This window comes from Ovis canadensis, chromosome 12, assembly GCF_042477335.2.
Source record: "Ovis canadensis isolate MfBH-ARS-UI-01 breed Bighorn chromosome 12, ARS-UI_OviCan_v2, whole genome shotgun sequence".
Classification (NCBI taxonomy): Eukaryota; Metazoa; Chordata; class Mammalia; order Artiodactyla; family Bovidae; genus Ovis; species Ovis canadensis.
In genome coordinates this window covers 29,948,531-29,960,804 of record NC_091256.1, presented here as the reverse complement: position 1 = coordinate 29,960,804, position 12,274 = coordinate 29,948,531, and the positions used below count along the sequence as shown (strand labels likewise).

Here is a 12,274-nt window from a genome sequence, read left to right as displayed (position 1 = left end):
AGCTATAAAAAATGAATGAGATAATGCCATTTACATTAACATGAATGGACCTAGAGATTCGTACTAAAGTGAGTCAGAAATATAAAGACAAATACCATATGATGATGCTTGTATGTGAAATCTAAAAGTAGGTTATCAATGAACATATTTACAAAACAGACTCACAGATGAAGAAAACAAAGATATGGTTACCAAATGGGAGTTGGGGGAGGAATAAATTAAAAGTTTTTTAAAAATAGAAACGAGCATCTAATACATAAAAAATTATTAAGAGATTAGACTGAAGCAAGCACTATTCTAGATTTCACTTTAGGGGATGGAGATATGAAATAAATGATGAAAGTATAGAAAGTGCTGGATATGATGTGTGTTATGGAGAAAGGCATAGCAGACAGGTGGCTATAATTGTTAATAAATGAATCATAATGGACCTCAGATAGAAGTTGAATTTGAGAAAAGACTTGTTAAAAAGTTAGATAGGAAGCCTCAAAGATGCCTGGGATCAGTGGTCCCCAATCTTTTTGGCCTGAGGGACCGGTTCCATGGAAGACAATTTTTCCATGTAATGGTGTGGGAGGATGATTTGGGGATGAGTCAAGCACATAATTGTGCCCTTTATTTCTATTATTACTACATCTGCTCCACCTCAGATCACGAGGCACTAGATTCTGGAGGCTGGCGACCCTGCCTGGGAAGGTATTTCCAGGAAGAGGGAAGAGCAATTACTGAGGTAACCAGAGTGGAGAGGGGAAGGGGAAGTATAACTGGAAATGAGAGACATGGTGAAGGCTGGATTATTTAGAATGTTCTAGACTGTTGTGATGACTTTGTCTTTTCCTGGATGTAATACAGGAAACCTTTGGTACTCACCAAATAGAGGAAAGATGTGACCAGAATTGTCTTTTGATGAGATCACTCCAGCTATTATTTTAGAATAGGTGTGTGTGTGTGTTTGTATGTGTGTGTATTAGGGTGGAAAGGAGCAAGGATGGAAAAAGAGAGGTCAAAAAGTGTAGTTAATTACAATAAACCTGAAGACAGAGAATGGTGACTCATAATATATGATGATCCATAATATTTAAAGAACTCAAATAGAGCAAGTAGGAACCAATAAATAGACCTTTGAAACTGGACAAGATATATTTGTACACGACTCCCAGAAAAATATATGGTTATCTTTATGGCTAAAGTAAAGTATCTTTACTTTGCTTTCATATGGTAAAAACTTTATGAAGTTTTTACAATACTAGTAATATAAAAAGTAAATTAAAAGAAACCTGAATTTTCACTATTTCATCTCAGATTTTGAAATATCTGTTATTGACCAGAGATGAGGATGTAATCATTGAAACTATGAAAAGTGTTTTAAATAATTACTTGTTTTGAAAGACCATATGGCAATACCAATGAAATTAAAATGTTTTTTCTCTTTGAACATCATCTTAGAGCCCACCAATATGAGAGAAAAACTATTGCAATACTACTTTTAATATAAAAAATTAGAAAGCAACTAAATGTCATCTGTGATAAAATTATAAACTATGTAAATGTATTAGTCATTAGAGACTATTGTATATGTTTGTGAACTGAAGTGGAAAAATATTTTCTGTATTTTACAAAATAAAAAGCACTTACAGAAGCATTTTGCACAATAGCTAAGATTAGCAACAGATCAAATGTTCATCAGTGGATGAATGGATAAAGAAATATGTTATACATATTTTATGTATAACATATACATATGTAATACATATATATACATGTATTCCATGTATAATATACAATGGAATATTATTCAACCATGGAAAGAAATCTCACCATTTGTAACAAAGTGGATAAAACCGGAGGGCATTATGCTAAGTGAAATAACTCCAATAGAGAAAGATGAATAGAACTCACTTGTATGTGGAGTACATCTTAAAAAATCAAATTTCTAGAAACAGGGTTCAGTAGAACAATGGTTACCAGGGACTGGGGAGATGGTGGTCAAAGACTATATAGATGCAGTGGGATGCAGTTGCATATGGGATGAAAGTCTAGAGATCTAACGTATAAGCATGATTACTATACTTAATAATAATATTGTATTATATATATTAAAATATACTTAATAATAATGCTCAATAGTGTTCAGCTCTTTGTGGCCCCATGGACTATTGTAGCCCACCAGGCTCCTCTGTCCATGGAATTTTCCAGGCAGGATATATTAGGGCAGGTTTCCCTGCAGGTTTTCCAGACAGGAATGTCAGGGCAGGTTTCCCTTTCCTACTCCAGGGGATGTTTCCAACCCAGGCATGGAACCCACGTCTCTTGCATTGACAGGCAGATTCTTTACCACCAGCACCACTTGGGAAGCCTAATAATACTATAATAATACTCTATTAAAAGGTGCCAAGAAAATAGATATCAGATGCACTTATCACACATAAAACTTAGTACCTAGTAAGGATATATTATGTCAATTAGCTTGACTGTAGTAATCATTTCACTATGAATATCTATAAATTATCACATTGTATACCTTAAATATATGCAATTTTATTTTAAAATATTTTAAAAACTGACAGAAGAGTATGTGTGGTTTAATCCAATTTAAGTAAAGAAAAACAATGACATACATATATGTATAAATATTTCCGAGAAAAAAATTGCCAAATTGTTGGTAGTAGTTTCTCTGAGTATGGCTATTAAACCTACATAGAATTTTCACTTTCAGCTTTTATAGTTTGAATTTTATGTAACTCCATTGTTAGTTACTTTTCAGCAAACCTTTGTACCAAAGTTTAACAAACAAACAAAAATACAAAAATCATAGGTGTTCCAGTTGACAGATTTCAAAACCCGAATAGCGTTATGTGACTAGTATAAAAATTACTAAATAGAATAGTACTGATCCCCAGAACCTCTGCATCGTGCCCTGTTCCAAACCCCAACCAGGATTACCACTATCCTGACCTCCAAAACCATAGATTCGTTTTGCCTGGCCTTATTCCTGATATAAATGGGATTATGCAGTATACTTTTGTGCCTAGCGTCTTTTAGCCAGTATTTTGATTGGGACGTTCATGCATGTAGTTGCATGTGACTATGATTTGTTCATTCCTTTTACTATTTTATCCTCATTTACTTATGCTTTCTACAGCCGATGAGCACTTGTGTTTGTTCCACTCTAATGGCATAGTGAAAAGTATTTCTATATACATACTTGTGTATTTTTCTGAAGCTGTGTTATTGTTATTGTGTGTGTGTGTGAAGGGGTGTGTGTGAAGTGGTGTGTGTGTGTGTGTGTGTGTGTGTGTGTATGAAGGGGTATATATACCTTGGAGTGGAATGGCTGAGCCAAAGATATACATATATTTAGGAGATATAACTTAAAAAGTACTGCCAAGCAGTTTTTCAGAGTGATTCTATCAATTATACTCCCATTAGTAGTGTATGAGTATTTTGGTTTCTCTGCAGTCTTGAGTATATTTGGCATTTTCTATTTCATTTTAGCCATTCTGGTGGATGTTTAGTGGTATGATATTTTAGTTTGCATTTCTCTGATGGCTAACAATGCTGAGCATCTTTTTCCTACATCTATTGGTCATTTGGATGTCACCTTTTTTGAAGACTCATTTGCTCCCATTCTTATAATGAATCAATTATTTTGTAGTATTGATTTGTAGGAATTATATATATATTTTTATTGGCTATGCATCTGTTATCAGAAATATATATTGCAAGTATCTTTCTGTTATGTTGGTCACCTTTTTGCTCTCTTATTTGTGTCTTTTCTTAGACAAAAGTTCTTAATACAATTTATCACCATTTTCCTTTCTATTATAATTTTCTGTGTATTATTTAAGAACTCTTTGCCTATTCCATGGGGCTGTCATTGTATTTTGTTTTTAAGGTTAAATTTTTAAAGGTGCAAATACATTTATATAAAAGCTAAATATTTCTATCCAGGTCTTGGATTTTCAGATTTTTTTTAAATGTGAGGCTATGGATGTATGTCTCTTTTATCCATCTCTGTATCCCAATAGCCTAGAAGGGTGGCTGCACAAAATATATTTTCCTAAAAATATCGCTTGGATGAATGAATACATTTATCTATTGAGATAGAAAACTGCTCCATCATTTCCCCAAATACTTAAAACAAAAATTGAATTTTAGAATGTCTGCTATTTTCTTTTAATGAAAATCTAAATTTTAGCAGATGATAAACGTGTATTTTTCACTTTTCTGCCCATTTTAATCAACATTGTTCTTTAACACAAACCTTTAAAATGAAAAATACTTTGTACTGCTCTGCTTTGGCCTACAAATCTTCTTATTTGTGAGTCCAGGATAAAAGCACATTCATGAGGCATAGCAGAAAATAGGAGTCAAGTTCAATCACATAGTATATAATATTCAAAGTTTCTTCTCTCACATGGTACCACATGTCTGATTTCATTTCTTTACCCAGTGTAAATCACATGGCTGAGTTTAAAGTCAATGGCTGGGGCTATATTAGCATATATTAACAATCGATTATATGATTTAAGATATTTGGCTCAAAAAATAGGATTTATTGATGACAGTATTGTCAAAAATGTGTTTCAATGAAAGCGTGCATGTTTTTTTTTCTTCATAGAGTACTTGCAAAAAATCCCCTCATTCATTATATATCTTTATAGTTTAAGGAAATAATATGATTTGAAAAAGCTAAAGGAAAGTTGACTGTACAATAGCAAATCAAGTTACCCTTTACTAAATACTTCTCACAAGAAATATGCCTTGATTTGTGTATTTTCTTTTAGTTGGACTAAGTTTTATATATTTCTGTGTTATGTAAGTGTAAAACTTAGAAATTAAATGTTGTGTCCAAAAGAATGCATGCACATACATATTCCTGATGTTAGATAATAATTGATACTATTTCTGTAATTCTTACTCTGACCCAAAATTTCTATCACCAAATTTCCTGTCAACTGGGGACAAGTAATTGTATTTCCAGGCTGAGCAATTATTAATTTCTTCCCTCAAATCCAGACTTTGGCTTCCTGTTTACTGCCATGGAGATGCCTCCTGCACCCTGGTTGAGAGTTGTGTTGTCTTCATGTTCTGAATTGTAGCTGTTTTTATGAAATGACTTTCAGTTGTTTAATTTTAAAGCAATAGTTTCAATTATAGCATTTGATACAACATATAAATTTTTTAAATGGTCACTTAAATGTGGAAAAGAGCCACTCTGAACCAAAACAAGAGACACTTAAGAGGAAAAAGAGTTGATAGAAATGTGATTTTTCTCTGATCAGAAGGTACACCAGATTTTGGCTGTGTCCGAGCTTTTCTTGGCAGATAGCTCCTTTTATTTGACTGGGCCACGCTAATAATTAGTTTCTAGGTCTTCCATTTCTTTCTCTACCAGATTTTTCTAGTGAGAGTTCTATGTCCATTTCCTACTCATCCTTTCTGCCAGTCCTGATCAGCCAGCCTTTGGAACTCTGGTCATTCTACTCAGTTCAAAAAGACAGTAACGACCACCTCTGTGAGCTTTCCTTCAGCTCTCATTATTCTGGACTTATGGGAGGTGACAGTTAACTTTGCTTTCTTAAATTTCTCTCCTACTTATGTTCCCATTATATGGCATTATCCTGATTGTTTTAACTTTATTATTGTCCCTCTTCTTTCCTTCTCTTAAAACTAGGGCATTTCCCCAAACAGTTCTTTTTATGTCTTCTTCATTCACTTCCCCAGAGACATGAATTTTTGACTGGTGATTGCCAGTTTATTTTCCTAGCTCCATTTTCTCTTCTGAGATTTAGTTTCTTATTTCCAAATGACAGATAGTTTTTTTCTATACATCATTAATATACATTCACTCTGCCCCAGATGGAGTTTATATCCTCAACCCTGTATTTTCTTCTTTTCTTGACCTTTCTATTTCTGTTAATAATGCTATTTTCCCCTCAGTAATTGGTGAAAAGAATTGACCACATTACCCCTATCATCACCTCATAACAACTTGTCTTAATGATTCTCTTCTGAAATATATAGATTCCATTCTTTCAATCCATTTAGTTATGTGTCAGTCTTTAATTAACATCCTTATCGTCTTATTTCCCCCAAAGCACAGTAATAACCTAACTAGTTCCTCTGTAGTTAAATTATCTGTATCCTCCAGACATTCCACTGTAGTTTGGTTGCCTTAACTTGACTTTGAGCATCTTCTTCCCTTCCTCCACCCAATTTTTAAAACCTCCCTTTCTCCATAGGATAAATTCCAGCTGTTTTAAGGCCACTTAGTAGGAGAGATAAGAGTAATAAAGCTTATATGAGGAGTTCAAGTGAGTGTGAATGCTGAAAAATGATGTGATGGGACAAGCATTCTATTTCTGGGAAATGAGAGAGGTATCAGAAGTCTAACAACAAGAATGTAATATTCTAGAAGGTGGGATACAGAGACTCAGAGTGTGTGAGGCAATGAAACATCACAATGAGTAGAACAGACATGTTTGCAAAGGGCCAAAAGCATGAAATCTAGAAGATAAAGTTGCAGAAGCTAAGAAGGCTAGGAAAAGTTTCAGTTGCCTCTTTGGAAAGTCTAAAGTCCACACCCCAAACTTGCCTTTGTTGGTATTGGAATAATTCACTAAAGATAGATATAGCACAACCTTCCTTTCCATCTTTGTCTTCTACGCAAACTTCTTAAGCCAGATAGTCTATATATGGCCTGAAATGGGGTCTTGCCTGCTTCTTCAGATTCATCTCTTAGCTCCCTTCTCTATATTCAGCTTTCCTGAATATTTTCCATGCCTCTGGCTTTTATAACAACATCCCCCAGAATCCTTCATATTCTCTGAAAACAAGCTCAATATCTTATTCTTTTTGAAACATTCCTTAATCCCTTTGAATCAAATGATATCTTGTAAATAGGCCTATGTCACTTATCATACCTCACTGCTAGACAGCAAAAGAGACACAGATGTAAAGAACAGACTTTTGGACTCTGTGGGAGAAGGCGAGGGTGGGATGATTTGAGAGAATAGCATTGAAACATGTATATTACCATATGTGAAATAGGTTGCCTGTCCAGGCTCAATGCATGAGACAAAGACAAGGCACTCAGGGCGAAAGAATATATTCAGCCTGATTTTGGTATTGACCATCTGGTGATGCCCATGTGTAGAGTCATCTTTTTGTGCTGTTTTAAGAGGGTGTTTGCTATGACCAGTGCATTCTCTTGGCAAAACTCTCAGACTTTACCCTACTTCATTTTGTACTCCAGGACCAAACTTGCCTGTTACTCCAGATATCTCTTGACTTTCTACTTTTGCTTTCCAGTCCCCTATGATGAAAAGGACATCTTTTTTTGCTGTTAGTTCTAGAAGGTCTCGTAGGTCTTGATAGAACTGTTCAACTTCAGTTTCTTCAGCATTACTGGTTGGGGCATAGACTTGGGTTACTGTGAAATTGAATGGTTTGACTTGGAAACAAACAGAGATCATTCTATCATTTTTGAGATGGCCCCCTGGTATTGCATTTTGGACTCTTTTGTTGACTATGAGGGCTACTCCATTTCTTCTCTTGTCCACAGTGTTAGCTATAAGGGTCATCTGAATTAAATTCACCCATTCCAGCCCATTTTACTTCACTGATTCCTAAAATGTCAATGTTCACTCTTTCCATCTCCTGCAATTTACCTTGATTCATGTACCTAAGATTTCAGGTTCCTATGGAATATTGGTATGTCTGTTAAGACACATACGTTTTATATCTCCAACTAAACTCGAAGCTGTTTGAGACCAGCAACTGAACCTCTTAAGCTTCTTTTCCAGTTTCAATTCATTGACAAAACATCTTACTTGGAGGAAGAGCTCAGTAGTATGGGTTGAATGGGTGGGACACCTGGTAGAATGGAGGTTGGGCCAGTTGCTGGTAGTTGGAAGACATCATAGAGAACCATCACATGTTTCCCCTGCTTCCTGAGCTGGGGCCATTTCTGAGAGCCAAGAGCACTGTGTGTCTCAAGTAGTGCTGGTAGGTAATCTGAAGGGTGAGTGGAGCCCCTGGAATTCTGAAGGCTGCAGAGCATTTAGTGACAGGAAAATTGGCTCTGTGGACTACTTTATTGCAGATCTTTCTACTTTTAACTTCTACTACTGGACTAACTCTTTAAACTTCATAAGTATTTTAAATAAAGCTCCTTGTGTTTCTTTCACTCATATCAAAATCCATTTATTTTTATGACTCTGATAATATTACTGCATTTATCCCTTTTGTATCCAGTTTTGGGTTGACAACATATCTTTTTACGTTGATAAGTTTTGCACATATTTAAACTTCATTATATATTGATTGGTGGGAGTGCAGGCTTGAGTTTCCAAGTATGGGTTGGCATTCATAATGGGATACAGTTAAAACCAAGTGGCTGGACCATCCCAGGGCAATGTTGTGTATAATTCCCCGATTGCACTCCTTACATCATAAATAATAATGAAAGTAAATGTATATTTACCAGAGAGAATCAACAAAACCCAGCCCTGATTTGCTGATTGCACTTTTCTCCCCAGGTATTAAAGCCAGCTTTCGAACAAGGGTGCCTGAAGGTTTGATTGTCTTTGCAGCATCACCTGGCAATCAGGAAGAGTATTTTGCAATTCAGCTGAAGAATGGACGCCCGTATTTTCTTTTTGATCCTCAGGTAAATGAGTAATCATAAGAGTTGACATTTTTGAGAGTTTATCAGGTGCTTATATTTTCACAGTGAATCCGCACCAAAAACTTACAGATGAGTGCTTTATTATTCCCACTCTACAACAAGGAAAATGAAACTTCAAAAGTGATGTGACTTATCCACAGCTGAAATAGCAGACCCTTCAAACTACAGAGACTGACTGATAATTTACTTGCTTTTTTAACAACCATATGCAACCTTATCATGAGGATTAAAGTTTTTAACTGCATTCCCTGAGAAAATGATGTCTTTCTGTCTCCCTTCCATTTCCTCTCTCTTCCTCTTTCTTTCCTCCCTTCTTTCTTGCTTCCCCACCCTATCTCTATCTCTTTTCCTTTCTTCACTAGCAAATATTTGTGTCCATCAGGTGCTATTGAACTCAGTATTGAAGACCATAATACTTCTAACGTTAAATATGACCATACCCCTATAAAACAGTCTAGGTTGGATGTAGTTAGTTTTTAAAAAATACTCCTGAATGTTATGAAAGAGAAGTACACTACTAAGTATTATGAGTGAGGAAAATAAAGGCTCTTTCTTTCCTTCAGTTCAGTTCAGTTCAGTTCAGTTCAGTCACTCAGTCGTGTCTGACTCTGCGACCCCATGAATCGCAGCACGCCAGGCCTCCCTGTCCAACACCAACTCCTGGAGTTCACTCAGATTCACGTCCATTGAGTCAGTGATGCCATCCAGCCACCTCATCCTCGGTCGTCCCCTTCTCCTCCTGCCCCCAGTCCCTTCCAGCATCAGAGTCTTTTCCAGTGAGTCAACACTTCACATGAGGTGGCCAAAGTACTGGAGTTTCAGCTTTAGCATCATTCCTTCCAAAGAAATCCCAGGGCTGATCTCCTTCAGAATGGACTGGTTGGATCTCCTTTTAGTCCAAGGGACTCTCAAGAGTCTTCTCCAACACCACAGTTCAAAAGCATCAGTTCTTTGGCGCTCAGCCTTCTTCACAGTCCAACTCTCACATCCATACATGACTACTGGAAAAACCATAGCCTTGACTAGATGGACCTTAGTCGGCAAAGTAATATCTCTGCTTTTGAATATGCTATCTAGGTTGGTCATAACTTTCCTTCCAAGGAGTAAGCGTCTTTTAATTTCATGGCTGCAGTCACCATCCGCAGTGATTTTGGAGCCCCCCTAAAATAAAGTCTGACACTGTTTCCACTGTTTCCGCATCTATTTCCCATGAAGTGATGGGACCAGATGCCAAGATCTTTCTTTCCTTAGTTCTCTGCAAAGGTAATATTTAACTGAGACACAAAACAATAAATAAAAGGATAGAAGTGTATATCTATTCAAGAGGAAATGTGTCTGAGATGGGGCAGGCCAGAGGAGATACTGATAGGAGATGAGGGAAAGAGCTGAAATAAAATTTCCAAGCAGAGCAAATAGCAAATATTTAGTGTTTGAGTTAAGCCATGAACATGGCATATTCAGTGCATTAAAATAAGGTTAAGATGGTTATAGAGTAGATAACAAAGAGAACAGTGGTAGGTTGAAAAGTTGGGTAGAGACTAAGTAATTTAGGATCTGGGAAGCAAATGAAAGGGTTTAAATTATTCCTAAGGGCAGTTCAGTTCAGTTTAGTCGCTCAGTCGTGTCCTACTCTTTGCGACCCCATGGACTGCAGCATGCCAGGCTTCCATGTCCATCACCAACTCCCAGAGCTTGCTCAAACTCATGTCCATTGAGTCAGTGATGCCATCAAACCATCTTATCCTCTGTCGTCCCCTTCTCCTCCTACCTTCAATCTTTCCCAGCATCAGGGTCTTTTCCAATAAGTCAGTTCTTCATATAAGGTGGCCAAAGTATTGGAGTTTCAGCTTCAGCATCCGTCCTTCCAATGAATATTCAGGACTGATTTGCTCTAGGATGGACTGGTTTGATCTCCTTGCTGTTCAAGGGCCGCTCAAGAGTCTCCTCCAACACCACAGTTTAAAAGCATCAATTCTTTGGCACTTTGTTTTCTTTATAGTCCAATTCTCACATCCATACATGACCACTGAAAAAGCCATAGCTTTGACTAGATGGACCTTTGTTGGCAAAGTAATGTCTCTGCTTTTTAGTATGCTTTCTAGCTTTGTCATAACTTGTCTTCCAAGGAGCAAGGGTCTTTTAATTTCCCGGCTATAATCACCATCTGCTGTGATTTTGGAGCCCAAGGAAATAAAGTCTCTTACTGCTTCTGTTGTTTCCCCGTCTATTTGCCATGAAATGACAGGACCAGATACCATGATCTTCATTTTTTGAACATTGAGTTTTTAGCCAGCTTTTTCACTCTCCTTTTTAACTTTCATCAAGAGGCTTTTTAGTTCCTCTTCACTTTCTACCATAAGGGTGGTGTCATCTGTGTATCTGAAGTTACTGATATTTCTCCCTGCAAGCCTGATTCCAGCTTGTGTATCATCCAGCCCAGCATTTCTCATGATGTCCTCTGCATATAAGCTAAATAAGCATGGTGACAATATGCAGCCTTGACATACTCCTTTCCAGTTTTGAAGCAGGGCAAATGGGAAACTGCTGCATAACTGTCTAAGGGCAATGGGAAACTATTGCATAGTTGTCTTCACTTTAGTTAGAGGAAGTTTAGTAAGCATTTGCTATTAGGTGCTGTATTGGGCCCATGAGTAATTGAGGGAAAAGGCTGTGTAAAACATTTTTTCTCAGGTTTTCAGCTTAAAGCTGTTGACCTATGCTTGTCAAAGAAGTGTTTTCTGTTATAGTGGTAAAATAGGCACAGATTTCCCCTTGTATCTAAGGGATTGTAGGTGAAGAGCTTCCTACACCCTGGAGACCCACTCATGTTGAAGAGAACAGGCACGGCCTGCTGGCCAAGTGTGTCTGAGCACCACCCCAGACCCTACAGAAGTCTTTAAGAGGCATACTGAGCTCTTCCTTGGTTAGGAAGCTGGTAAAGCCATGAGCTGGCAACTGGCAAGACCAGGGTAAAAAATGATTATTCCTGCTGTTTTGACAGTAGCCTGTTAGCCACCTGGCCTGATAAGGGCTCCTGGGCATCCCCTAGAATTGAAGCTTCTTAAGGGATGCTCATAGGTAAATGAGTAAGCAAATAAGAAATAGCAAACACCTAAGCACATCCTGCATCCTGGGGGAAAGGGGTAAGAAGCAACTGTTTCTGAAGGCAAGGCAGATGGCATTTGGAAAACAAAAGCAGCACACTGAAGTTGATTGAATTACAGAACTGAAAATATTATTTTTCATTTGAATACTTTAAGTTGATTACTTAGAAGAGGGACTGCTGAGATTCATTACTAGGTCAAAATACATAACAAAAATATGAAAACAAAGATTAAGGAGGATACTAATATGAAGAAGAAATTCAAAAGGAAAGCAAAAAACACATGCACAAGTAAAAGATGGATAAGAGAAATTAATGAAATATAAAATAGAGAAAATCTGATTTAAGAAGATTTCTTGATTATGAATTTATTGAAAGGACTCATCAAATGCCTGGCAAGATTAAGCAAAGCTTGTGCTTCTATAGGACCTCTATGTGTCATCCATTATTCTAAGTGTTCTTTCTATACATAAATGCAC

The 12,274-nt window shown here is 36.9% G+C and overlaps 1 protein-coding gene across 1 annotated transcript in view; it reads left to right on the top strand.

The window, feature by feature from the left end:
- The window catches only part of USH2A (usherin), a 939,490-nt gene that overhangs the window by 368,293 nt on the left and 558,923 nt on the right, over nt 1-12,274 (top strand). The window contains exon 21 of the mRNA XM_069544562.1: nt 8,544-8,674. Within this exon, the coding sequence (XP_069400663.1) occupies nt 8,544-8,674 (131 nt within the window). The remainder of the gene's footprint in view (nt 1-8,543; nt 8,675-12,274) is intronic.